This window comes from Artemia franciscana, chromosome 2 (assembly GCF_032884065.1).
Source record: "Artemia franciscana chromosome 2, ASM3288406v1, whole genome shotgun sequence".
NCBI classification, from domain to species: Eukaryota; Metazoa; Arthropoda; class Branchiopoda; order Anostraca; family Artemiidae; genus Artemia; species Artemia franciscana.
The window spans coordinates 57,839,605-57,864,611 of record NC_088864.1 but is presented as its reverse complement, the minus strand read 5'-3'; the positions used below and the strand labels follow the sequence as shown (position 1 = coordinate 57,864,611).

Sequence of the window (25,007 nt, the reverse complement as noted above, 5' to 3'; positions counted from 1 at the left end):
GATAAATTGATATGTATTTGCTAGAAAGATTTTTTTTTTTTTTTTTTTTTTTTTTTTTTTTTTTTTTTTTTTTTTTTTTTTTTTTTTTAATGCTGGACATACCTCAACATCTTTTGTTGCATCTATTGGTGTATTGCACATTGGACTGTTAAATGCCTTGATCGCACTCCAGGGATAATATGTTTTAAGATAGATCTCAGGAAAGGGAGTGTCCTAAATTTCTTTTATTTGGGGTCAAGGTAAACCCAAGGTAACTCGTTCACTTACTTTTCTTGAGCGTATTTTACTCTTATTTACTTTTCTTTTAGGTTTTATTTACTCGAGTTTATTTAGTGGTCAAGGCAACAAAAGTCGCATCAATTTACAATAAATCATTTGAATCAGTCAGTTCTCAAATTCTTAGCTTTTTTGTCAAAATCCAAGATTACTGAGATTTAATTTATATATATATATATATATATATATATATATATATATATATACATTGTTTAAGACACTGTAGTAACATGACACTACTCTAGGGGGGAAGGGGTTAAAAATTGGTGCATTAAAAGATGTTTATTTTGCAATTTTTTCACTAGGAAGTAACTATGAAAACGTTGGTCAATTTGGAAGTTGAAGTGGTTTAAAGGGAATTTTGTCAGATTACCTTTTAAGCTGCTCAATTTCGAGTTTAATTTTGTTTGGAAATTGACTCAATAAAAATTTTACCATGCCTTTTTGAACTCTTTTTTCTATGTTTTTTCTTGTCAGTTTCAACAAGTACGGTAAATTGGTGGCTTTTGCTAGATCATTTTCCGATGTGAGTTGGACTCATCTCTTTCTGGCCTGTAAAATTTAAAATTCATAATCTGTTTGTCAGTTTAATCTTACTACCTTATCTCAACGATTTTGTGACATCTATTGATTGATTGTGCATAGAACAGTAGATGCCTTGGTCGGGCCCGAGGATTAAATTTCTTTCGTATGAATCTTGGGGATGTTTATCATATGTGCCTCTCAGTAGGCTCAGTAGGTAACACTGGCAATTAATTGTATTTTTCATATTTGTTTTCGGTATAATAATAATTGTGGAAAACTTATTCAATTTGAAAGCTGCTCAACTCGGCTCTTAAACGGTTGAATTTTAAAGTTGAAATTTATTTGAAACCTTTTCAAACTCTTCTTTTTAGGTTTTTTGTCAGTTTGGACAAATACGGCAAATTGATATACCTTTACTAGACCCTTATCGAATGCGAATGGACTCATCTCTTTCTGGCATAAGAAATGTAAATTTCGGACAAGACAGCTTATTTGAAGTATATATACAGTATCAAGAATATATTGGATTTGTTAAGGCAATGACAGCTCTTCGTGCAGTAAAACTAGTCAAAATATCTGGTGACAAATCCTGGATTTCTTATATAAAGGTTTGATTTGGGGGCGGTCTCTTCATATGTCTTTTTCAAGCAAAATCGACCAAGTGACGTTGAAACTGGTAGCCAATTAAGATATAGCCACATCGGATGGTTTGTCCCATCCCATTAAGGCGTGCATTAATTGGTCGTTAATTTTGACGTCACTTGGCCAACTTTCCCTGAAAAAGCCAAATGTTCTTCAGTACAGATTTATCGTTACTGCCTCTTTAGATTGTCGCTTAAACATTTGCCAGAGCTGTACCCTTCGTATGTTAAGCTAATCTAGTCTATATTTTAGAATTTTAAGTTTTTTTATCTATAGAAACTAAACTTTTATATATAGCATAGGGCTGGATCTAACGTCATTGGGGAGGGGGCTGGGCCTTAATTGACGGCAGTGGTTATTTTGAAAGAACATTGAACGAGGAACGGAATGGTATATTTCTTTCATCTTTTTTTCAATGTGATTTTTATCCTACAAGTGACCCTGGTACGTACGCAGGGGGGACCTTTGAGCCCGCCCCCCTCCCAAATTTTGTGAAATGTTTAATTTCCCAATGGTCTCTTGGGATTTCTGGCAAAAGTAGGACATTTATTAAGAATCTAGATACATGTGTGAAGCCTTTGTTTTTGGGATTTTACAGCATGCAATTATCCGGTCAAATCACTGCCCAATTAGAGATTGTATTTTTTTTTTTTTTTTTTTTTTTTTTTTTTTTTTTTTTTTTTTTTTTGTAAAGACGGTTTGCTTTCCACAGCAAAATAAAACTAACCTTGATATTAGGGCGTTTATCCCCCCCTTTTCAGGATAAAATACAGCTTTTAATGGATCAATTTTGGAAACTATCATTTTTCATTAAAATTAAATAAAAAACTAGTTTTTTTAACTGAAAGTAAGGAGCGACATTAAGACTTAAAACGAACAGAAATTACTCCGTGTATGAAAGGGGCTGTTCTCTTCTCAACGCCCCGCTCTTTACGCTAAAGTTTGACTGTTTCTCTCAATTCTACTTCATTAAACAGTAAAACTTTAGCGTAAAGAGCGGAACGTTGAGAAGGGAACAGCCCCTTTCATACACGGAGTAATTTCTGTTCGTTTTAAGTCTTAATGTCGCTCCTTACTTTCAGTTAAAAAACTAGTTTTTTTTATTTAATTTCAGAACGTTTTTGAATTAATGCATGTTTGATTTTGGCTCTCTGCACATAAATTATTAAAATGAAATTTGCATATTAATTCTTCTTTTTTGGCTAAATGGCTCTCTCTTAGTTTTGATCAGACAATTTTGAGAAAAAAGGGGTGGGGGAGGAGGCCTAGTTGCCCTCCGATTTTTTGGTTACTTGAAAAGGCAACTAGAACTTTTAATTTTTAACGAACGTTTTTATTAGTAAAAAATATGTAACTGTAAAAAATATTTATTAGTAAAAAATATGTTTACATATTCAGTTGAATATGTTAAAAATATTCAACTGAAAGTACTATTACTTTCAGTTGAAAAAACTTTTTCATATTTATTTTTTCATTAGTTTTTTTTATAATAATGCTAGAAAACTCTGCGTCCAAATCATTGAATTTCTCTTCCCCCATGACACATTCCTCAAAGGAAAGATTCTCCCACATAGCCTCCTCCCCTCACCCCCAACCAAAATAATCCCGCCTGAAAACATCTGTACACTTCCCAATAACCATTGCTGTATGTAAACACTGGTCAAAGTTTGTAAGTTGCAGCCCCTCCCCTGGGGACTGTGTGTGGGGGGGGGGGGGTAAGTCATCCCAAAGACATAGTTCTCATAGTTTTCGACTATGCTAAACAAAATGGCTATGTTAATTTCAAAATTTTGATCCGTTGACTTTGGGAAAAAATGAGGGTGGGAGGGGGCGTAGGTGCCCTCAAATTTTTTGGTCACTTAAAAAGGGCACTAGAACTTTCAATTTCAGTCAGAATGAGCCCTCTCACGACATTCTAGGGGCGCTGGGGCGATACGATTTACCCTGGGGAAAAGAAAAAAAAATAAACACGCACCCGTGATCGGTCTTCTGGCAAAAAATGCAAAACTCCACATTTTTGTAGATAGGAGCTTGAAACTTCTACTGTAGGGTTCTCTTATATGCTGAATCTGATGATGTGATTTTCGTTAAGATTCTATGACTTTTAGGGGGTGTTTCCCCCTATTTTCAAAAATAAGGACAACTTTTTCTCAGGCTCGTCACTTTTGATGACAAAGACTAAATTTGATGAAACTTGTATATTTAAAATCAGCATAAATATCCGATTCTTTTGATGTATGTTTTACTATCCAAAATTCCGTTTTTTAGATTTTCATTTACTATTGAGCCGGGTCGCTCCTTACTACAATTCGTTACCACGAACTGTTTGATCGACGTTTTCGCAATAGAAGAACTACCCCCCCGCAGCACCCATATTGCACTGTTAACCCTAAAATCTTTTTTTTCAGTGGGATATAAATGATTAATCACTTGTTCTAAATCGCTATGGACATAACCTGAGCCTAAAACGTGCTTTTGAGGCTTCAGTTTTCTTACTCCCATCGGCTACAATACTACAGAGTAAAATTAATCTGTATTTTCCGATATGCGTGCTTTTTGAATTTATTTAGTTACTAAATAAAAAAGCGATACTTTATTTCTGCTGTTTCGAAGGTTTTGGGCTCCCCCCCCCCTCCGAAAAAAAAATTCCTGCGTACGTGCCTGAAGTGACCTTAATCGAATTCTCGGTACTTATGTATTATAGCGACCCCACTCATGTTCTTGATCTAAGTAGATTTGTTAGATCTGAGAAAAACCGGTTTAGCTTTCTGCATTCGGAGACAATTAGCTTAGGTTCAGCGGAAAAACTATGATTAGGTATACTTTAATCAAATATTTTATCTACATAGTTGGTATTTTGGTTAGGTATTTAATATAGTGCGGTCTGGGCGGCCTGTTTTCCATAATTTTTTATCTTAGTTTCCACTATTTTGTTCATAAAGTATTATATTTTCATCATATTTTGGTATATTTCATTAGGATTAACCCAACTTCACTTCTTGAGTGGGGTCGCTATAATACATAAGTACCGAATTCGCTAGTAATTTGTAGCGTGGTATTTCAAATTCTCCATCTCTTTTAAATATTATATTTTTGCTATTTTTTCAAATTGCCAAAAATTGGCTCATGAAAAGCCTCATGAAAATTCAGTGTTGGTGTCCATTTTAACCAAACCGAATGAGGACCATATCTCTTCAAAAATAATGGTTGACAGTCTTGCTCTTAGAAGTTTGTGCAGAAACTTCAATGATTCTAAAAATCGTAGCTTTTTGAATGTTTAGATGGTTATAACAGGGTTTTCTACTGTCTTCTTTGGTTAAATAGTAGATCAATGGAGAAGGATAATTGGTAAAAAGTTAAAGATCTTAAGAGATATTTTGGGCGTGTGCGTAGAAGGGATCTTAAAATTTTAAACTCATATTAACAAAATTGTGCTTAATTTCTGTTGAACGTGATTAAAATATGTTAAAAACGTCACCAGATGAGGAACGTAATTAAATATGAATACTGATTCTCTGGGTGACTACGTAATATCAATATGGTAAACAAAATAATATGTGAAATTAAATATGAATACTGATTCTCTGGGTGACCCTTTAAGATCTTATGACTTTTTATAGCCCTCTCTACAGATAAACATTGTTGAGTTTTGTCGCTAAAGCTGATACCGCTTTTTTTATTGTATTCCCTTTGAGGAAATTGCCGTTAGATGTCTAGAAGTAGTTGGAAACGCCCTATCAAAAAAAAGAAAAGATTAAAAGACTATGTGACTCTTAAAATTAAAGATTGATGCAACTTCTAAATTGAAAACCATGCCTTTTAAATTTGGTTTGAAAAGCTTAAAAACTAGAATAAGGAAAATTCAGGTGGTTTATCAAACACAACCACCTCGTATGCTCTATTCAGTATCGGAATTTATTTATGGTTGACAGGTTGGATGAAGGTGGGGGGCTACATTTGTATTTATCTGTAAGATTCTTTTTTTCAAATACAAAATAAAACTTTAATGAAAGAAAAAAATTCAGGTTTTATCGAATGGATGTTTGATTCTTGGATTAAAGAAGAACATTCGAAAGAAGAAGAAGAAAAAGAATTCGAATAGGTTTAAATAAGAAGGATTTTTTATAGAAGAAGGTGAATCGGGAGAAGACGAAAAGTCGAAAAAGACAAAATAATAAGTGGTACAATCTACTAAATCGGCCTTCTGATACAAAGGGACGAAATTGTTGTCCTATAGGAGAACGACAATAAGGCTTTGGAATTGTTGGAGTGAATGAGTCTTTGGGGGGGGGGGATAAAAATAGTATTAAGTAGGCTGATTAAATGAGCCAAGTTCCAAAATGGGATATATCCAATAGTTGTGATTCTTTCTCTTAGATTGTCATCCATTGAACTGCTTCATTTGGAAAAAGAATTCAACGAAAGAGGGAATTTAGGCTGTATTTTTTGGACCATATCAGAGCATAGAGTCTGATAATACATTTTTGCAGTGTGAAAATGGGCTTATTTTAAGTTTCAGTTTTTTCAACCTATTATTTTATCTTTTTTTCAATCTGTTATTACAACTGATACTATTGACCTGTTGGTACAGTATTGTCAATGTGAAATGTTCAATGCTCTGTATAATATTGCCACTACTGCTCAGTTCTTTAAAAATCGTAATATATTTTAAATTTTGCTTACTCATATAAGAGATGAAAGCCAAATTTGTTTCAGATAGTTGTCCGTTTTGGTAGGATCTTAGCAAGAATTTTGATTCCAGTGGGTGGGGGAAGGCAAGTCATTATGAGGGAAGGAGCAAATTTGTGTGGAGAGAGGCAAGTTGTATCTCTGTGTAGGCTGTACTGTTTTTAGTGTGTCAAGTCTATTTCTTTCTCCTTTAATAAAAAGAGTATAATTGGCTCTTACTTGTTGTGGAATTCTGTGATAAATCTGTCGGGAGTTTACTCCCCCTCCCTCTAAAAAAAAAACTATTTAGGCCTAGGGTGTTTTTAGACTAATTAGCTTTTCACAGAATAAATTCCACCTCTTCTACTTGGAAGTTAACGAGAAAAGGCGCTATATTAGGTGGACTTCGATAAGCAGAAACATTTGGCTGAGTCAACAATTAAAAAGCGGAAACAGGAGAGGGAAAAGCTACAGGAAGAAGATAATGCAAGGGAATTGGAATCCAAAAGGAGAAAAGATTTGGAAATGCTCAAGGAAAGAGAAGAAAGGTAAAACACTTTTCTTCTGGTTATTAATTCCAATTTCAAATTTACTTAATCATACCTTTTTTTTTAACCTCACATTTTCGACTTTTTTAAAAACAATTATGGCAGCCATCCAATTTCCAAAACTTGGCTTTCACCACTTACCGTTATTGTGAAGTTCGTCTCACGTTGGTTAATTTTTCTATGAAACTAAATGGTTAAAAGTCGACATTACGAGTAGCTAGACCTCTGGGTCAATGTTGGATATCTTAGCAGCCAACAGAGGACAGGTTGAAGACATACTAGATTAATCAGAAAGTGATTAATCTGGAAACTCAAGCTGGTATCAAAAAAAAAAAAAAAAATATTGACGTTATCTAACACTTAGGAAAGCGACCTTCAAAGCTTCAGGTTTTAATCTAAAGATGACAGTACTCGTCAAAAAAATCTACAAAATGTGGGTGTGCAAATTTTGACATGTTCGAACCAAATTTTGCGTCACTTTGGACACGAAGTTATTGTTTGACAGTCGTTTGATCGAGTTCACATCAGTTTTTTTTTTGTGAAAACAAAAATTTTCTGTCATTTTATATATGTTTTTGGAATTTAAATCTCCTCCGCTAATCAAAGATCAGCTGGGTCTTGTATACATGCACATCATCGTTTACTATCATGTAAATTTAGTTGGCTGAAATATAAACCTGGGCCCATGCCAGCTCGAGGAACGATGAACGTCTGTGGGTGTCCAAAAAGACTAGAATCACTAACAATAACATAGATGAGGTTTACCCAATGATGCTAAACGACCGTTGAATTAAAGTGATATAGATAAGATATTATATGAATATGTTCAAAGTCTAAATTTTCAACATCAAATGAATTTTTCTCACGGGGAACCTTTGATACAGAGAAACGCTGTCCCAGTGTTGGTTGTTGCGTTTGCTCATTAGACCAAAAACATGTTTGAATGAATATTTGGAATGCTCTGATTTGCTCAGTTTATATGTAATAAATCAGATTTTAGATGTGTTTGTAGGCATAAATCAAGGTTTACATTTGATTTTATAGGCGACTACAGGAACTAAAAGAAAATGAAGAGAAGGAAAAGAAAATGGCTGATCTTGAGAGAAAGAAAAAATTAGAGAAACAGTTCGAAAAGGAAGAATATGACGCAGAGATAAAAATTGCTGTTGAGGAGCGAAAATTACTTCTGGCTCAAAGGAAACTAGAATCATTAAGGCTAATGGATGTTCTCTTGAATAGAGTAAAGGTAGCAAGTCTTGTCTCTTTTTCATCTTCTTTTTTTCTGTCTTTGATGCAAGTCATAATTTTGAAGCAAATGTATTAATCTAAGTTTCTTCGTAATTTCCCGAAACCCCATTTCAGTGTATGGTAAAGTCCTTCAGGAAATATCAAAAGTTATTTTGATTGGAAAGGCTATTTTTACCGTACTTTTTTCTTCCGTTTCTTTTCTTTGTTTTTCTTTCTTCCTGTCCTTAAGTTCAACTGCTATTTTGTAATGACTTTCTAATTTCCCGAAATTCTAACCATTTTGTCTCGAAAGCATTAAAAATAGTAGCAAAGGTAAAAGTCTAACTGAAAACGCTCGCCTATTAGTTTAAAAACTAAAAACTTATCATTCCCTGGAAATACGAAAAATAGATAACGGTTTTATGTTTAGTATGTTGTTATTATTATTTCATGTTTTAGGAGAAGATGGAGCGTGAAGAGGCGAAAAAGAAGGAAGATGAGCTATTGAAAGCTTTGGAAAATCTGGAAAAGAAAAAGGCTGACAAAGCTAAAATGAAAGCGGTACGTGAAGTTTTCTGGTGATCACGATTTGAGGGTGCTTAGGTTTGCCTGGCTATAACTCATGCTTTGCTAATACTATTTAATATTTTATTTATTTATTGTAATAGAATTTGGCGCAATTAAGCTTCTCGAGAAGTTGTCGTTGGTTAATGAAACTTCAAAGAATTTATTTACGCCCGAAGTGCTGCGAATTCGCTTCCAAGTACCTATCTTTGCCTTTTCCCCTCCAGGACAGTGATTTTATCTCGAACTGGGAAATTTATCAATTTAAGGAAATTAAGAGTAATTGAAACTCTAAAAAATAAGTTTTGTAGCAATATATAATTCAAAGAAATTGACTTTTATATTAATTCAAATTACGAGTATATAAAATTAATTAATTTTTAAGTTACCCACCAAAAGCTGCGATCCCCGATACGATTGCATGATTTTTATAAAAGGACCAAAACACCCCTAAAAGGGCGGGTAATCTTTATGACAATTACACCATTAAATTTAGCGCATCATAGAATACTGTTGCAGAGATTTCAAACTCCTACTTACAAAAATGCAACATTTCGGATATTTTCCTAGAACAGTGATCACCGATGCTTTTTTTCGTTTGTTTTTATGTTTTTTCATGGGCTGATAAATCGAGAAAAGGCTCATTCGAGTGGAAATTGAAAATTTTAGTACCCCTCTTTAGTTGTAAAAAAGATTGTGTTACCGCAAAGTGGTGTTTTCTGACAATTTATGGCACAAAATAAAAATTTTGCCTTTAATAGGACCAAAAAGTTTCCGATTAAAAATTCTGAAATCGCCAATCGAGTTATCAAAAACTTTATAATGAGCCCCCGAGTTTCATAGCCAGTGATGTCGCATTCTTTCCTCAGTGCGTGTAGTCCATTCAGAACAAACGGTTTTATTTTATTTTAAAGATTTATTTATTTAAAGCATCAATATTTATCTTAAAGCTTAATTGTGCTGCGAGAGCAACACTGGTTTTGTCGTGTTTTTTTTTTTTTTTTTTTTTTTTTTTTTTTTTTTTTTTTTTTTTTTTTTTTTTCTAGCACCCCGATTTTAGCTTATTCCAAGAAAGTGGTAAGGGTCTAACCTCTGCAGTTGTTACGGAAAGTGTGGACCTTAGGCTGGATTGATGAATATGACTTTGTATTTTGGAAAGGTTCGTAGAACTCTTGCCTGGGGCCAAAAATCTATTGTTTCTACCCATTTCTGTTCGTGATTTCAGCTGAGTTTATCATTCGGTTTTCTGCACTTGAGATTGCGGTAGAGAAATGGTATCAGATGTGCCTCTTAAACTTTAAAAGCTCTCATTGCTAAAGGAATTAGAGTTCATCCTTTGCTCCTTTCTAAGTGATGACGTTAGAAACTTGGCCTACGGCAAAAAAGCCAACTTTTTAACTAAGTAGATAGATTCGAGGGCAGTCGATAGCTCTTGATGAGCTAATCAAAGTATATATCATCCATTTTTTTATAGAAAAATTCCTTCATGAGATATACCAGTTTGAAAGTTTAAAGGGGTTGACAACTTCACTAGTAAGGTAAACGCTGAAACCAAAAATAGGCCAATACCAATTGTGAGACATATAGGGGAGTTTTAAGCAACAGTCGGCTGTTAGCTCATAATCATCTTCGGCAATGAAGGGTTTGTAACTTTGGCTAGTTGGTGTACCTATTATTTGTTTTCGGTGTACTTGATGATGAGACCAATTTGGTTCCATTGGTAAGGCATGTAGGGGGACTTGTAAGTAATAATCGGCTGTTAGGCTAAAATCATCTTCAGTTATGAGGGGTTTGCAACTTTTGCGTGTTGTTGTACCTAGTATTTATTTTAAGATCCTTACAGATTAACAACTTCAGCGTTTGATCAAAGCGAAGAAACAAAATCATAGTGTTGCTCTCGTTACACTTTACTCGGTGAAGCCGAACAAAGGTTGCCGTAACACCTCACGTTGCCTATGCAACGTAGATCTAGTTTTATCTAATTTAATTCACTATAGGCTCCATAAAATTATGTATATTGATGCATAATTATGCATCAACTATCATTCAGCAGAGCAAGTGGATATTCGTATAGATTGGGTGGAAAGAGAATGCCTGAAGCCTTAAAAAGTGTATTTTTGTGCAAAAATGTTTAATCTCCTAAAGATTTGAGGTAATGTAGGAGGTTTGAGGGGGAGGGGGGCAGAAATTATTCTCCAATATACTCTCATTTTTTGGAGTGTTTTTGGATCAAGACTTGAATATGGGGGTTGCAGGGTATTAGCTCCTCTCTTATTACTGAAGAAACTTTCTGTTTAATATGAAAGAGGTGGATAAGGATCATGAGCGCCCACAGAAACACTCTCAGGAAGAGGAGGGAGTGCTACTAAGACCTTTGCTATAGCGAAATTCAAGGGGAATGTTTCTCCTTTACCTATTCATTGAAATTTTGTATGGTTTCCTTGTTTCCCCACGGGTCAGTGCCCCTTTGATCCCTCTATCGGTGTCGATAAGATGTATTCCTTCAACAAAATTTTTTCGAAGAATATACCTTAAAAATCATGGAACTGATGACGCATTGACTATTATTGTTTGTATATTTTAGACCCCCTCCCTCAGATTAAGAAACGTTTGGATGGATACACTTTTTCAGGGATGGTTGTCGTTTCTCCAAGCACTGTTATACAAAAGTTTGATTTTAATGTAAAAACAGGGTTGGTGGAGGAGTATTAGCCCCCTTCGTATTTAAGGGAGCTATAGATCAAACAATTCCTATCCATAAACTGTAAGTCCATAAACTGTAAAATCTGTTATTTATGTTGGTTCTGAATATGCTAGATTTGTTAATTGTTTAAGTTGTTCATTGGTACATTCAAATCCGTGTTGTTTAGAAGTAAGAATTGAACTTCTCCGAAAAGGTGTGGTCTTACTGGAGATTTTGCAGTGAAATTCAACATCTATGAGAACCCAAAAGTAACTATTGGCAAAATGTAAATTTATTATTTTTCCAGAGAACAGTTTGAAGTCCTTAGTCGCATAATATTAGAAAGGGTTGGATTCGAATGAACATTTAAAGATCCAATACCCTTTTTAAGTAAAAGTAAAGACCACATGTACTACTACTACTAACAACTCACTGTATCATCAAGCCGTCTAAAGGCAGCACATTCACGCAGCTCCTTTATCTTAGTCTATTCAAAACATCCCCCTTTGCACCCTTCCACTCCAATTTCCTTAAATCCTTTCTCACGAGCTTTTCCCACCGAATTTGGGGACAACCTGCTTTTCGTTTGATCCTAGATGGAGGGCAAAAAGGACCATTTTTGCCAGTGCGGCATCCTTTGTCAGCAAAATGTTTCCTAGCTGTCTCAACCTTTCTCTGATTATAACCTTAGAAAGTAGGATAAAACCACATTTTCGTAAAGCTTACTGTTTGAAATACGGTCAGTCAAATGGGTACTCAATTGGATCTTCGACTTTTAATATCTTTACTGTATCCACTATCTTTACTAACAGTACTACCCAAGTAAGCAAAGCTGTCGACTTTATCGATCCCCCTTTACCCAGCATCATGTCTCCGCTTTAGTTTATTCTTAGCCTTAGTGACTTAGTCTTCTTAACATTAATTTTCAAGTGTATTCCCGCACCCTGAATCCTCAAAACCTTTAAAAGTTCATTCATTTTGTAAACATTTCATCTAGGACACTCAAATTATCCGCAAAATCTATGTCTTGGAGAGTCCTACCTTTCCATTTGATTCCATGCTCTCCCATAGCTTTTGTCGTGTATCTTAGGACAAGAGGAATTCGAGTCTCATGGTCTTCTGGTGCAAGGTGCACCAGAAGTGCATGGTGCAAGTTTTGTCTTTTCCTAATCCATTTAGTTGACGACTAGAAAATACCTACATTCCTCCCCTTTTCAAGCGACAGTCTTTCTGAATCTCTGAACCATTCCAAACTGTACGTAGAGGAGATTAAAAGAAGCCAAACCTTTTTTTCTTTTTGAACCAATAGTAATTCCGTATCTGTAACCGGGTGCTAATTCAATGCTAAGACAGATAAGAAAGAGAATTGTTACACTTTAGTGTTATTAGCTCTATTTATCCTGCTAGGCTGTTGCCCAAAATTAGGCCCGTTGAAAGTTCCTCTGCAATTTCTCTGTAACTTGAACCGACTGAAGACCCTACGATTTACTGCACTTTTGAACCAAGAGCCGTTCCACATCTTTAGCTAGATATTTATTCAATCCTAAGCTGAATAAGAAAATAGGACGGTAATACTTTAGTATGACCTTCATCCCCCTCCCTGCTTTGAGCCAACAATATTAAGTCAAAAGAATGAAACATTTATAAACTGTTCGTGGTTCTTCTAGCCATATCAATTAATAGATATTTTATTCCAAACACCTAGCCCCTCTTAATCCCCCACGTAGATTTTGATTTTTTTTTTTTTTTTACAATTTTTTTTTAAATTATCGAAAAAGCCTCCATCGTAGACTTCGAAAAACATATTTTTTATGAAAACCCCTCTCCTCCCTATATTTTTGTGAAATAATGCTACTGATTGGAACAAATTTGCACTAAAAACAAGGCATGCCATTTTGGGTATCGAGGAGTCATCGAACATCATTAAATTTGACACAGATTATTCGGTAGACTTTAGTGTTATTAGCTCTATTTGTCTTGCTGGCGTTGCCCAAAATAAAGAAATACTGTTTTTTTTACGAATTAGGACAAGTCCGTTGATAGTTCATCTGCAATATTTCAACCGTTTCTCTGCCACTGTATAATGTACCATCAGAATAATGTATAATGTACCATCAGAATAATGTATAATGTACCATCAGAATAATGTATAATGTACCATCAGAATAATGTATAATGTACCATCAGAATAATGTATAATGTACCATCAGAATAATGTATAATGTACCATCAGAATAATGTATAATGTACCATCAGAACCATCACTGTATAATGTACCATCAGAAGACACCAAGCTTGAATTTGTCTCTGAACCAATGGCCATTCCATATCTGTAGCCTGGTATTCATTCAATGCTAAGTGGAATAAGAAAAAAATGACGATAATACTTTAATGCTATATCTTTTTTTTTACATGCCTCGCAAAACTATGTCGATGTTCTTAAAAAAAAAAAAAATGTTGTATTTTTCCAGGAAAAGGCTGCAAAGAAGCAACTCAAATTGCAAAAACTTGAGCAAGAAATGAGGGCCAAGCTAATGAAGAAATATAAAAGCCTTGAAGAGCAGCGTTTTGAGCAGCAAAAAGACAGATTAAGACGAGCTGTCGAGGGCTCTGCCAGTAAACTGAAAAGTGTTCGAGTCAAGTCAGAAGAGGAAACCCCAACAGATGAGGTAAGCTTACTTTTTATATTTGCGACGCTATGTGAAGTTTTTAATATAACTGAATTTTACAACCCGTCCCCTAAACTATAGAAGCTTTATCCGTTGGTCCAATGTTATCTCCTTCTTAATTTGTTTCTGAAAATAGGAGTCTCTTCTTTTTGTTTGTAATGCTTTATACTCTTCTTAAGTTTTCTTTTTTTTTCCTTAAGTAATTAGCTTTATTCTTCCCTTTCCCATTCTTCTATTGTATATTTTCCTAATCTTCCTATCCTTTTCTTCCTTTATTTAAAGTTATCTCGTCGCACAAAAGTAATTTCTTTCTTGGTTTCTTCTACTCCAAACCCAACGAGCTTCTCAAAAGAATGAATGGATAATTCACAAATGTATGTTTAACGGATAAACATTAGTTTTTTTTTTCAGTAGTAGTGGTTTCAGGTATTTCCTGTGTTGGAAACCCTTTGAAACCTGAGGTTCACTGAAGGTGCATCACTGTTTTTCGTTTTATTTTGTTCTCTATTATTCTTCATTATTAATCCATCCTTGCTGCCTCGATCCAATTGTGACAAAAAAAGGAATGGGACTATGTTTTTATGTTCTATTATTTTTTTTTTGTTTTCTTTATGTTTTTATTTTATGTTCTTTTATATTTTATTATTTTTATATGGGATTATGATTTTGTTTTTAGACTAAGATTTCTGGTAAATGCTTTAAAAAGGAATAGTCAGGCTAATTTTAACTAAAACAATCGGATGTTTCATTTTCATAAATAGCTGCACTCATATAAATTAATGTAAGTGGACAAGTATTATTTATATAATGTTTTCATTTTATTTGTTTTATTCTATCTGGTATAGACTACTTGAATAGTTTTTTTTTTTTTTGGATGGTTTTTTTGAATACTTTTAGGGAAAAAGCATATATAAGGAAAATTCTGTAGTAGAAATATAGCCGCAAAAAGAATACACGACGCGTTAATACCCATTTCAGAGGACTTGGCTCTCGAGTGCGCCACCTAACGTACCTCTTGTCATTAAAAGTGCATACAGGGGTGTAAACGGGCGTAGACTTTTGAAATTATAGTTGTGAAAGACTTGGTGGTTTGGTCTGTTTATATAGCTACCACCATCGTACATGAACTTCATAAAACTCTGCCATAATGATTTACTTTACTTCTAAGAAAACCAAATCTAATTTTCTAAAAATCAAATAGAACCTCATTCTATAAAAGGTTTTATAATACTTTTCATAGTTTTGCTTCTGTAAGTTAGGCTACGACCCTCGTTTGTTAATACTTATCGTATTCTGTTAGGCTAAAGTGAAATTCGGGCCTGATGAAACAAGATTTTGACCGCAACTTGTGTAAGATTTCGAAAACGTATTCATTGAACCTTATTCATATAAGAAAAAAACTGTATCCAGGATTCACAGGGGCGGAGTTCCAACATTTTATTTGGGGGGGAGGGTAAGATGGGGTCCACATCCGGATAGTCAATGGGTATGGACTATCCTTCAAGGGAAAGCAGTGACGGATATGTATGCTTACTGTAAGTATTAAGGATTATTATATAAGCTTTACAGTAATTAAGCAACTTACTTTCAACTACGATCTCTACTTTATTTTAATAAAGACAACATATCAATAACTACAAAATGATTATAAATGTTATATTATCTATTTCAAATTTGCGCCCCTAGAATTTTTGCTCCCGTGGCAAGAGCCCCCTTAGCCCCACTCCTCTAAAAACACCTGTGGGGAAAGCGGTGTTCGAAAACTTGTGGAAACACAAGCCTAAATGTGTTTTAAAGATGTAAAAATTCTGATGATTCATCCGAATTTTCTCCCGTTAGTCTAAGGGAAAATTAAGTCTCTTTGTTGAAAGGTGTCGTCAAAATATGAGCCAAAGCTGATGCTGGATTATTAATTGGATCACGTTTGTTAATTAATTTGGTCAAAGTTGAGCTGCTTTCATTGTTAAGATTGTCTTCACTTTCTGCTATTGTGTTACTATAAAAAGACGTAGATGAGAATCAATTCTTTCTTCTTCTTGTTCCACTTGCCGTCGTTTTTTTCAAGTTGGTTTTAAGCCAAAGAAAGAAAGTAAAGAGCTCTACCCTTATTGGTGTAGACCTGTTAGATCCAAATAAAATTGATGCAAATTATATTTTTAATAACGATATCAAACACATCAAAGTTGAGAGCTGGACAAAGCTGTTTTTTACAGAACTGGTTAAGGAACCGAAAGTTTGGCCATTTTACGTCGCTGAACCTACGAACGGGCTTATTCTGAATTAAATAATTTACAGAATATGTTGCAGCCCACCTGTGCCGATCCTGGGAACCCATGTACATGCACTCTTCCCCCTGATGGGGGGTGGCGTACCAAGCGGTTAAAAAGTAAAGATAACCTGGTCCCTCCCTAAGTCTTCAGTAGGATATTTTTAATCAAGCGATAAAGAAGAAAAGTTACTATTTAGCAAAGACGTTACTCGGTTAGATTTAAAACATTACAGAATACATAAATAAACAATGCACACGCATCAATCAAGCATAAGTTAAGTGGGCTTTTACTAAGGCTGTCAGTAATGAATTGCTGCAAACGACAGTAGTGTATTGTAAACAAGCTTGTGGGTAGGCGATGGTGAGTTTAATAAGGTAGGCTTTTTTGCCAGCTTTACTGTTAATATTAAAGTGCATATACCCCCTTCATTTCCTTCAACTTCCGTGTTCATGATAGGAGACTGAATATCACAGTTGAACTACGTACTATTCCGACAGCCCCGTGCGTCGCATCATTCAGTTGCATTTGATTTGGTAATGACGTCTTAGCAAAATAAAAAGTAGACCCTTTAAATTGCCTTTGTTGAAACCTTATACAGGAAAATTACAACTCTCCTCATTGAACAAAGAGACAAAATCGCTTTTTTACATGGGCAGCAGTCATATGTCGTCTTATTTTTCTTTGTCGCTATTGAGGCACTGGAACATCATAGAGAGCTGTTCAAGGACACAAAAAAGCTAATTCTTATATTGTATGTTTTTTTAATAAATTAGATAAGGCCGTCATAAAGTACCACGTGGTGCATTAAAAGTGCAATTTGGGTGACATTTTTGAATAGAAAGGCTGGGCCGGATACATAGATATCATAGAGAGCTAATTACGGGCACATTTATATGTTAATTTTTATATTTAATTGCTCTTTATAAATTTGACTTAATAAGGCAATAATAAAATGCTACATGGCACCCAAAAACTGCACCTTGGGTTGCTTTTCTCATTTAAAAAAATAATAAAAATAACAAAAAGGGTTGTTGTCCAATGAAAAAATTCACCGGACAAATTTACCCCCACCCCTGCGGAAACATGGAGAATTTCCCCGTGGAAATTTTCCTTGCATTTGAAATATCAACAATATTTTAATTTAAAGTAGTCGAAAAATTATTAACTTACTCGTTGAGCATTGTTTGATTAAGAATATCCAGAAAGTCTGAACAATTCTTGACAGCATTGCGATAGAAACCTTACATTTATTAAAACTTGCCAGAGATGCTAATTAGATGGGAAAATTTGATGCCTGAAGTTCGAAAATTACCATCCTTTTTGTATCTTTGTTAAAAAAATGAAATCTAGAAAAATTGCACAAAAGTTTTTTTTGTGTAAATGAGGGTACGGGGGTAAATTTCCGGAAGGAGGGGGAGGGGTACTGAATATTTATTTATATCTCTTGGAATTTTTTTGGAAATGGAGCTCTTGACATAGAACTGTTTTGCCGTATCTGGGATACCCAAAAAACATCCTTGTACAAACAGCTGGCTCTTAATAACAGTCAAAAACCCCAAACCACATTTTGTTTGTCTACATGTAAACCCACGAGTGAGAGTAATCAGTCCTCCAGGCTGGTTGACATTAATTGATATTTCATCTTAAGAATCATTATTTATGTTGTTTTTTTTTTTTCAATGCGGCCGTTGGCTTGTCATTTTCGCAGCTTATTTGTCCTCTGTGTCAAATGATATTTGCCAGCACAATGGGGCTATAAGCAACAGCCCGAGAATCGTTTTGATTTCCAAATCAAGAGTCAATCTAACCAAGGGCACTTCTTAATTTTTCGAGTTTGGCGTCGAAGCACTTATTGGCTTTGAATCATACTTTTTTAAGATATTCCATAAATTAAGGACTAATAGGCAAAATAGGAAAAAAAAATTTCACCATTAAACACAAAATAATTTTTTTGAAGCAGACTTAACCAATTCCATTCTAAAGTTGCCTAAATTTTAGCACATGTACAAATACGAGCAAATTTTAGTTGCTTTTCCAACTGAAATGTGCAAAAACCAAAACTACCAGTGCTTTATTTTTCTAATTTTATCTATAACATTTTTGGATTTTGTTTAAATTTTTTCTTCGATCTGTTTTATTTATTTTTATCTTTTTTATACATTTGGGTCTGTTTTATTTGCTTTCTTTTTGCATTCTTTTTTTATCATTTTCTAAATCGTTTGTTTATGGACTTTGTCAAACTAGACTTGATTAGGCCAAACGCGTTCTTGAATTTGTAATTGATTTCTTTCTAGAATTTTGGATTCTTCAAGAATTTTAGCACTAACTTGCCTCCAAAGAAATAAAAAGCAACAGTTTTCACTTTTACTTAGTATGGGATGATTTCGGTGATTTGCACTCAAATGCTCGTTTGTATGAAGACATTAAATTGATATAATTTGACATGATGGACTTGAACACGTATTGGTTTTTCCTCTTGCTGGCCCATTTTTGAGTGATTTTAGTTTTTTGAGATTTTTCAATATATACATATATATATATATATATATATATATATATATATATATATATATATATATATATATATATATATATATATATATATATATATATATATATATATATATATACATATATATATATATATATTTGTATATTGTTATATATATTGTTATATTATAGTTATATGTTGTTATATTGTATTGTTATACGGGTATATATATATTATTGCTATATATATATATATATATATATATATATATATTATAATATATATTATAATATATTATATTATAATATGATATTTTTCTGTATACTGTCAAAAAATGCAGCAATTTCGAGGCTCGATCAAACTTATCATCGTTGTTAGAAATGAAAAAGGATGTATCGTCTAAGCTGGAAATGTCTTATAAATTGTGTTAACTAGGAAAATTGGGTAACCAACATTATTGGGGCCAAACAATAAAACAAAAACAAAAGCATATATAATATCCAAAAGAAGCGTAATCAACGATAGGTGAGTAAAGGGGATAAAATGAATTAATCTGCATTACGGTGCTGAACTAGAATATGGATAGTTATTATTTTAATTACAAGTAATGCAGTACTATTTTATATACTGGTCATCTTTTGGGATGAAAAACTAGTGGATGTCTACCATCAAAACATTCTGCATGTCTTGGGATACACGACCCCATTTTAGGTTTGAGGAATACATGACCCCTTATGTGTCAAGTGACAGTAAAAAGTAGAACAGCGTGGTATGTTGTTCTAAATGCAATACCATCATTCAATTGAATGTAATACATAAATTGTAAAACAGAGTATTACTTTTAAGCATGGTCTTTGAATTAAACCAATTGTAATTGATTGTTGTATCATTTAGTATTGCAGTACTATTGTATTTAATTTTCTCGGTACACGCCATAAACGCTAGGATCCCTTGTTCATAGTAAGAAAAAGTATCAACCTTATAATATGTTAATATTTGCCCCTAAGTGTGAACATAGTCTAAAAGTGACGTAATTAAGTGAAGTAAAAGCCAAGTGAAGTAAGTATTTTTTTATAAGTGAAGTAAGAGCCAAACTTAATCCTATATTTCCTGAATTAAAGTTAAGCCTATTTCAAAAATAGGCTGAGTTTTAGCTGTTTACGTTTTGATATTTAATTTTTAGCCTCGATAAGTAAAATAACGGTTATTCTTAATTGAAACGGTTTTTTTTTAAGATCGAGTCATAGCTGACAAGGTAAAGTAGCAAACATATTTATAATAAATATCGTGATATTCCCAACAGGTTTTAGTTTTCCTTCCTTTTTTGCGCTGCTTTTAAATAAATTGTGCGAATTATTCGTAATATTTTTTTTTCTTAATTGCGCAAAAATACTTTAATTGAGGAAGTGAGCTTCATTTCTAGGGGAAAACCCGCAAGAAAAAGAAGAAGAAGAGAAGGGTTTCTCGAACGCCATCATCTTCATCAGAGAGAAAACAGAGAAACTCAGCAGGAAGTGATTTTGAAAATCACGCCAAAATGTCCCTTCAACAGTATTTAAAAGAAGTTGAAAGTGGCAGGCCCGTTCCTTCAAGTTTCAAAGACGACAATAGAAAAGGGTATGTTAATGAGAAACCTCCACCTAGTTCAGTTTCTGTTTCAAAATCTATAATAAGATTGACTTGCGTATGTTTTTTTTAACTGGGTTCTTTTTTTAGTGACAAACGAAAATTATAAATGGCAACACATTTGTTTTGGGGAATCTATTCGTTGGGATTTCGGTTTGGCTATAATATGATCTGTAATAGTAAATGCCACTGTAGCTAAGTGGCACAACGACTCTCTAATATATGGGTAGATGTGGATTCGAGTTTTGCCAATGTCAGAGTTTTTAATGGAAACTTATATCACTAGTATAAATGTAATAACTGTTGGTTTTAAGTAAAATTTGATGCTATTATATGGTTTACAAAAAATTATAACTCATAATAACTGTTTGGCTGTTGATTTGATTTTGGGAGCTTAAATTTTGACCTTTTTTATTATAAATACATTTGAAACTATATCTTCCAATTATCAGTACTAAAATAGCCAAAACAATTCTAATAAGTCTTATTAATAAGTCTATAATATAATATTTGATATCCTAATATAATATATGTAATATATAATGTATAGTATATTATATATATTATGTAATATATTATACTATATGTTATAATATATAATATAGTATATAGTATTCTAGTAATTCAATTAGGTTTTTTTTTATTACAAGCAACTGTCTTGCTTAATTATTTGAAGAAAAGATCATATAACTTGTTCATTGCCATTGTGGTGTCCTTCGCTGTCATTTTGTCTCGTGTGATGTTTCTTTGCGTACTCTTCTCACACGTACCTTCAAACACTTGCAATAACGTTATTTCTTCTGTTAGTTTTAATTTTCAGTGATTATTTATCTTGGTTTTTTATATAGCCTATAGGTATGCCTATTTTTCCAAGCCTAATTTGCAAAAATTTCACATTTCTAACATTAATTATTGAGCTTTTATTCAGTGTATATGTTACCATGAATGTCCAAAATACCTTTTTTTCTCCTTGGACTTAGTCAGCTTCGCCAGTCAACTTTTTCAGTTTTATTCAAGGTTTGATTGTGATAGAATAGGATAGGTTTTTAACCCATTTCTGAGATATATAACCTAATTTAACCTAACCTAACTTTAACTTTTACCATCCTTGTACCAGACTGAAAAAGCTAACTCGCATAGCTAATTGAATTCAAGCAGAGAAAAGGGACTTTTGGGCATTCACCGGTGAATGTCGACATTAACCAGACTTCGGAAATACTCAGTAACATATACACAGAAAGAAAATACCTACACTGACTAAAAGGTCATTTCATTGACATAAGTAGACTCGCCAAATATTAGGTCTCTGCTGTCCCCCTCCGCCTGCTTCTTTCGTCACAGTTTTAATTTTTTCTTCTAATTTTCACTGTAGGTTCTTCAGAAGAATCTTTAGACGAGGGGAGGGAGGGGATCTTCCCATTCCTAATACTTGTTGGACCAATGTGATAAAAATCAGACTACCTAAGAAAGCATGTACCATCGGTTCTTTGGTCAACAAACGACCCGCTTCACTGGCTATTTTTTAATTGCTTCGCTCATTACGACTGGCTATGCTTGCCACATATGAAGAAGATATAGGACGTTAAGGAGATAAAATCAAAGCAGGCACATGCATTTCACAAAAAGTGGATATGATTGCTTGTGCATTATGGACGTCCAAGATCAAAAGACTTATGCAGACACACTTAAGTCATGCCTGTATCTCACAAATGGAGGATGCGTTAAACGTTGTTCATGTCAGAGTCATGCAATGTGTGATTAAAAAGACCCTTGGTAGGGCTATTGGAACCATATTCCCTCTAAAATACATACTTGGTTTACATCTTTACTCCTTATGGCTGACAGGAATTGACCATTGCACAAATGGACCGTTGAAATAGAGGTTGACGCAAATGGACCATTGGAAAGCAAAGAATTTTTTTTAACAGCAAAGCTAAAACAAAACTATTTTTGTGTCAATTCAATACGATTAGAAAGATTTTATGGATGGTATTTTAACTTTTTAAGACATTCCCTGTTGCAAATTAGTAATTTGATGATTTAATTTGTTTTAGTAGTGGTTTAAGTGATTTAATCAAAATCTTTAATTTAGGTGAAGGGAAGTGTATCCAGAGCAGTTTATTATAAATTGTTGTTGAAGAAACTTGTGTTTCTGTTTCTTTGAAAGGATTTCTTTGAATAAATTTGCTTTTGTAAAACTTAATAAATGCGTAATCAAACTGATGCTAAAATAACTTTCAAATTTTATAGAGCTTTGCATGGTTTTTTCTTGTTGAATTAACGATGACTTTGGCAAATTCATCAGTAAGAAACACAAGTTGTTCGATGTGCAAAATTTTTCTTTTTCTTTCATGTTCATCTAACTTACTTTTTGTTTAATTTCTCAATTTCTTTATAGACAGGCGCTTATTCATCGATGAAATGCTAGTACATCACTTTTTTATTTCTGAAAAGAAGAAGGTAGAAAATAGTGAACTTGAACAATAATTAACTAAGAATTAAGTTAAATCACAAACATAAACAGGAACAAACACAGGTAAAAAAAGAAAAAACAATATTTAGCAAACTTTATGATTACTTAGAAGCAACATTATGCTTCGTTAGCACGCTCTAATCATCATTAATGTATTCGATGATTGGGCCCCTATTTATGGGCTAATTAGCTAAGTGCAAATCATCTTTTAATTTCTGACTGGCTGTGGGACTTACCTCTACTGATGGACAGAATTTTTAATGTAACTTATCATGAATTATGATAACTGTTGCGTTTAAGCCTAGTCCAATACTTTTAAGTCATTTAAAAAAATTATAGCTGACAGTAAGTGTTTTGTCTGTTGTTCGTGGCAGCTCAAATCTCAGCTGTATACGTATATATAAATATATATAAATATATATATATATATATATATATATATATATATATATATATATATATATATATATATATATATATATATATATATATATATATATATATGTATATATACATATATATATATATATATATATATATATATATATAATAAAATTTATCAATTAGCAGCATCATACCGCCCAAAACTGTTACAAGCGACTAAAATGCTCAAATAAAATATCTAGATCTTTTTAATTTGAAAGAAAGCGATCACTAAAATAATGTGTTCACTTTTGCCCTGTTTACTTGATACTAGCTTCCACGAGGACTTGAAAGTGCCTCTTAGGTTCTGCTTGAGCTGCCCTTTTTCGTGCAAATGCTTACGGGCTTACCACTGAATTTTTTTAATTTTTTTTCCCACCCTAGATATGCCCTCAATTGAAATGGGTTTATTAGTGTCACGAGAGAAAATAAATTAAAAAATGGATTCAATTTCAATAGAAATTCATTCATTTAAGGAGTCTCTGGTTTTTTTACTTTCTTAGGGGCTAAGAAACCTATTGGCTTTTCAAGCTCACTGAGCAATTTGTGCAATCTATTGAGTGTAAAAAGTCATTGTGTCATAACAAGTGCTTTAATATACATTTTAAATACATTTACAATGTATATACATTTTAATAAGGTTCTGAAGTAAGCAACATTTCTAGCCACAAAATCTGAATAAATTGAGTTAATCGAATAACGAGTTTACTTGGTATTTAGGACATTCTCCATTTATATACATTTTATACATATACATTTACTTACATTTTATACATATATATACATTTTCTTATATACATTCTATACATCTCTATATACATTTTAGAGTAGTGAAGTAGGTTTTTTTTCAACATTTCTAGCAAATAAAACTGAATAAATTTAGTTAATCGAATACCGAGTTTACCTGGTATTTAGGACCTGTTTTATAAGAGTTTTACGGAAGGGAGTTTTCATTCGAAATAAATAAAAATCTGAACTATCATAAACAAAATAGACTTTATTTGGCAATACCTTCCACACATTCACGTGGACTTCACGGTGGTGAAAGTTCTGACTTACCTGTTAGTCAAATCACGAGCTTTGCGCTGTAAATAATCATGTATTTTGACTGGGTTCAAAACATTGTGAAGAAAAAACAATCATAAATGTTGGGCAGGTAATGGATTAACAGTCTTTAAATCAGGAACAGACATTCTGGAAGTAACATTAAATTAAGCATGGCTTGGATTGATCTTGCGTTTTTGTATCTTTTTTTGCATTTGCATTTGCCACACCAAGGGAATTTGAACCCTAAACTGAATAGCCGTAAATGGATTGAGGGATTTGTCTATTGTAAAAGCAGAATAATCAAAACACAAAGATATTTCTTCTTTATTTTTTTTTCGCAGATGGCTTAAAAGTCTTGAATCACGTCCGTACCGTGGGGGTCCTTTCCCCCCATGGAAGAGGGGTCAACGAGATTGGCCGGGAAAACATCCGTATGGCTTTCACCATCGCTATATACCACCTAAGGGACATAGAAATCATTCAAAATCTAGGTCATGTGAGCGATCAAGAACTCATAGAAAATCAAGGTCACCAATGCGTCGGCGTTCACGTTCATATTCTCGTCAACGTTCTCGCTCGCATTCTCGTCATCGTTCATATTCAAGGAGTAGAAGCAGTCAAAAGCACAGCTCTAGAAATGAATCTCGGCCTAGGAACAGGTAAAATGAACAGAATATTGCCTTATTTTAGTCGCTAATGGTATTATAGGAGCTACTGAGGTATCAACTGCAATTATTGATACATGTTCTTATTAAATCTAAAAGTTTTCACATTCTCCGTTGTTGTCATTTATACACACTCTGTAGTCTTTAGATTTCCTTCTCTAGACACTTCAAATCCCTTTTGTAATGTGTAACATACACCTGCAGTCTTCA

General features: G+C 33.5%; 1 protein-coding gene across 1 annotated transcript in view; it reads left to right on the top strand.

The window, feature by feature from the left end:
• Positions 1-25,007, top strand: part of LOC136043833 (A-kinase anchor protein 17A-like) — a 43,641-nt gene that overhangs the window by 12,206 nt on the left and 6,428 nt on the right. Inside the window, exons 4-10 of the mRNA XM_065728768.1 lie at positions 1,173-1,409; positions 6,511-6,659; positions 7,704-7,905; positions 8,346-8,447; positions 13,605-13,802; positions 19,987-20,180; positions 24,474-24,791. Coding sequence (XP_065584840.1) covers positions 1,173-1,409; positions 6,511-6,659; positions 7,704-7,905; positions 8,346-8,447; positions 13,605-13,802; positions 19,987-20,180; positions 24,474-24,791 — 1,400 coding nt within the window. The remainder of the gene's footprint in view (positions 1-1,172; positions 1,410-6,510; positions 6,660-7,703; positions 7,906-8,345; positions 8,448-13,604; positions 13,803-19,986; positions 20,181-24,473; positions 24,792-25,007) is intronic.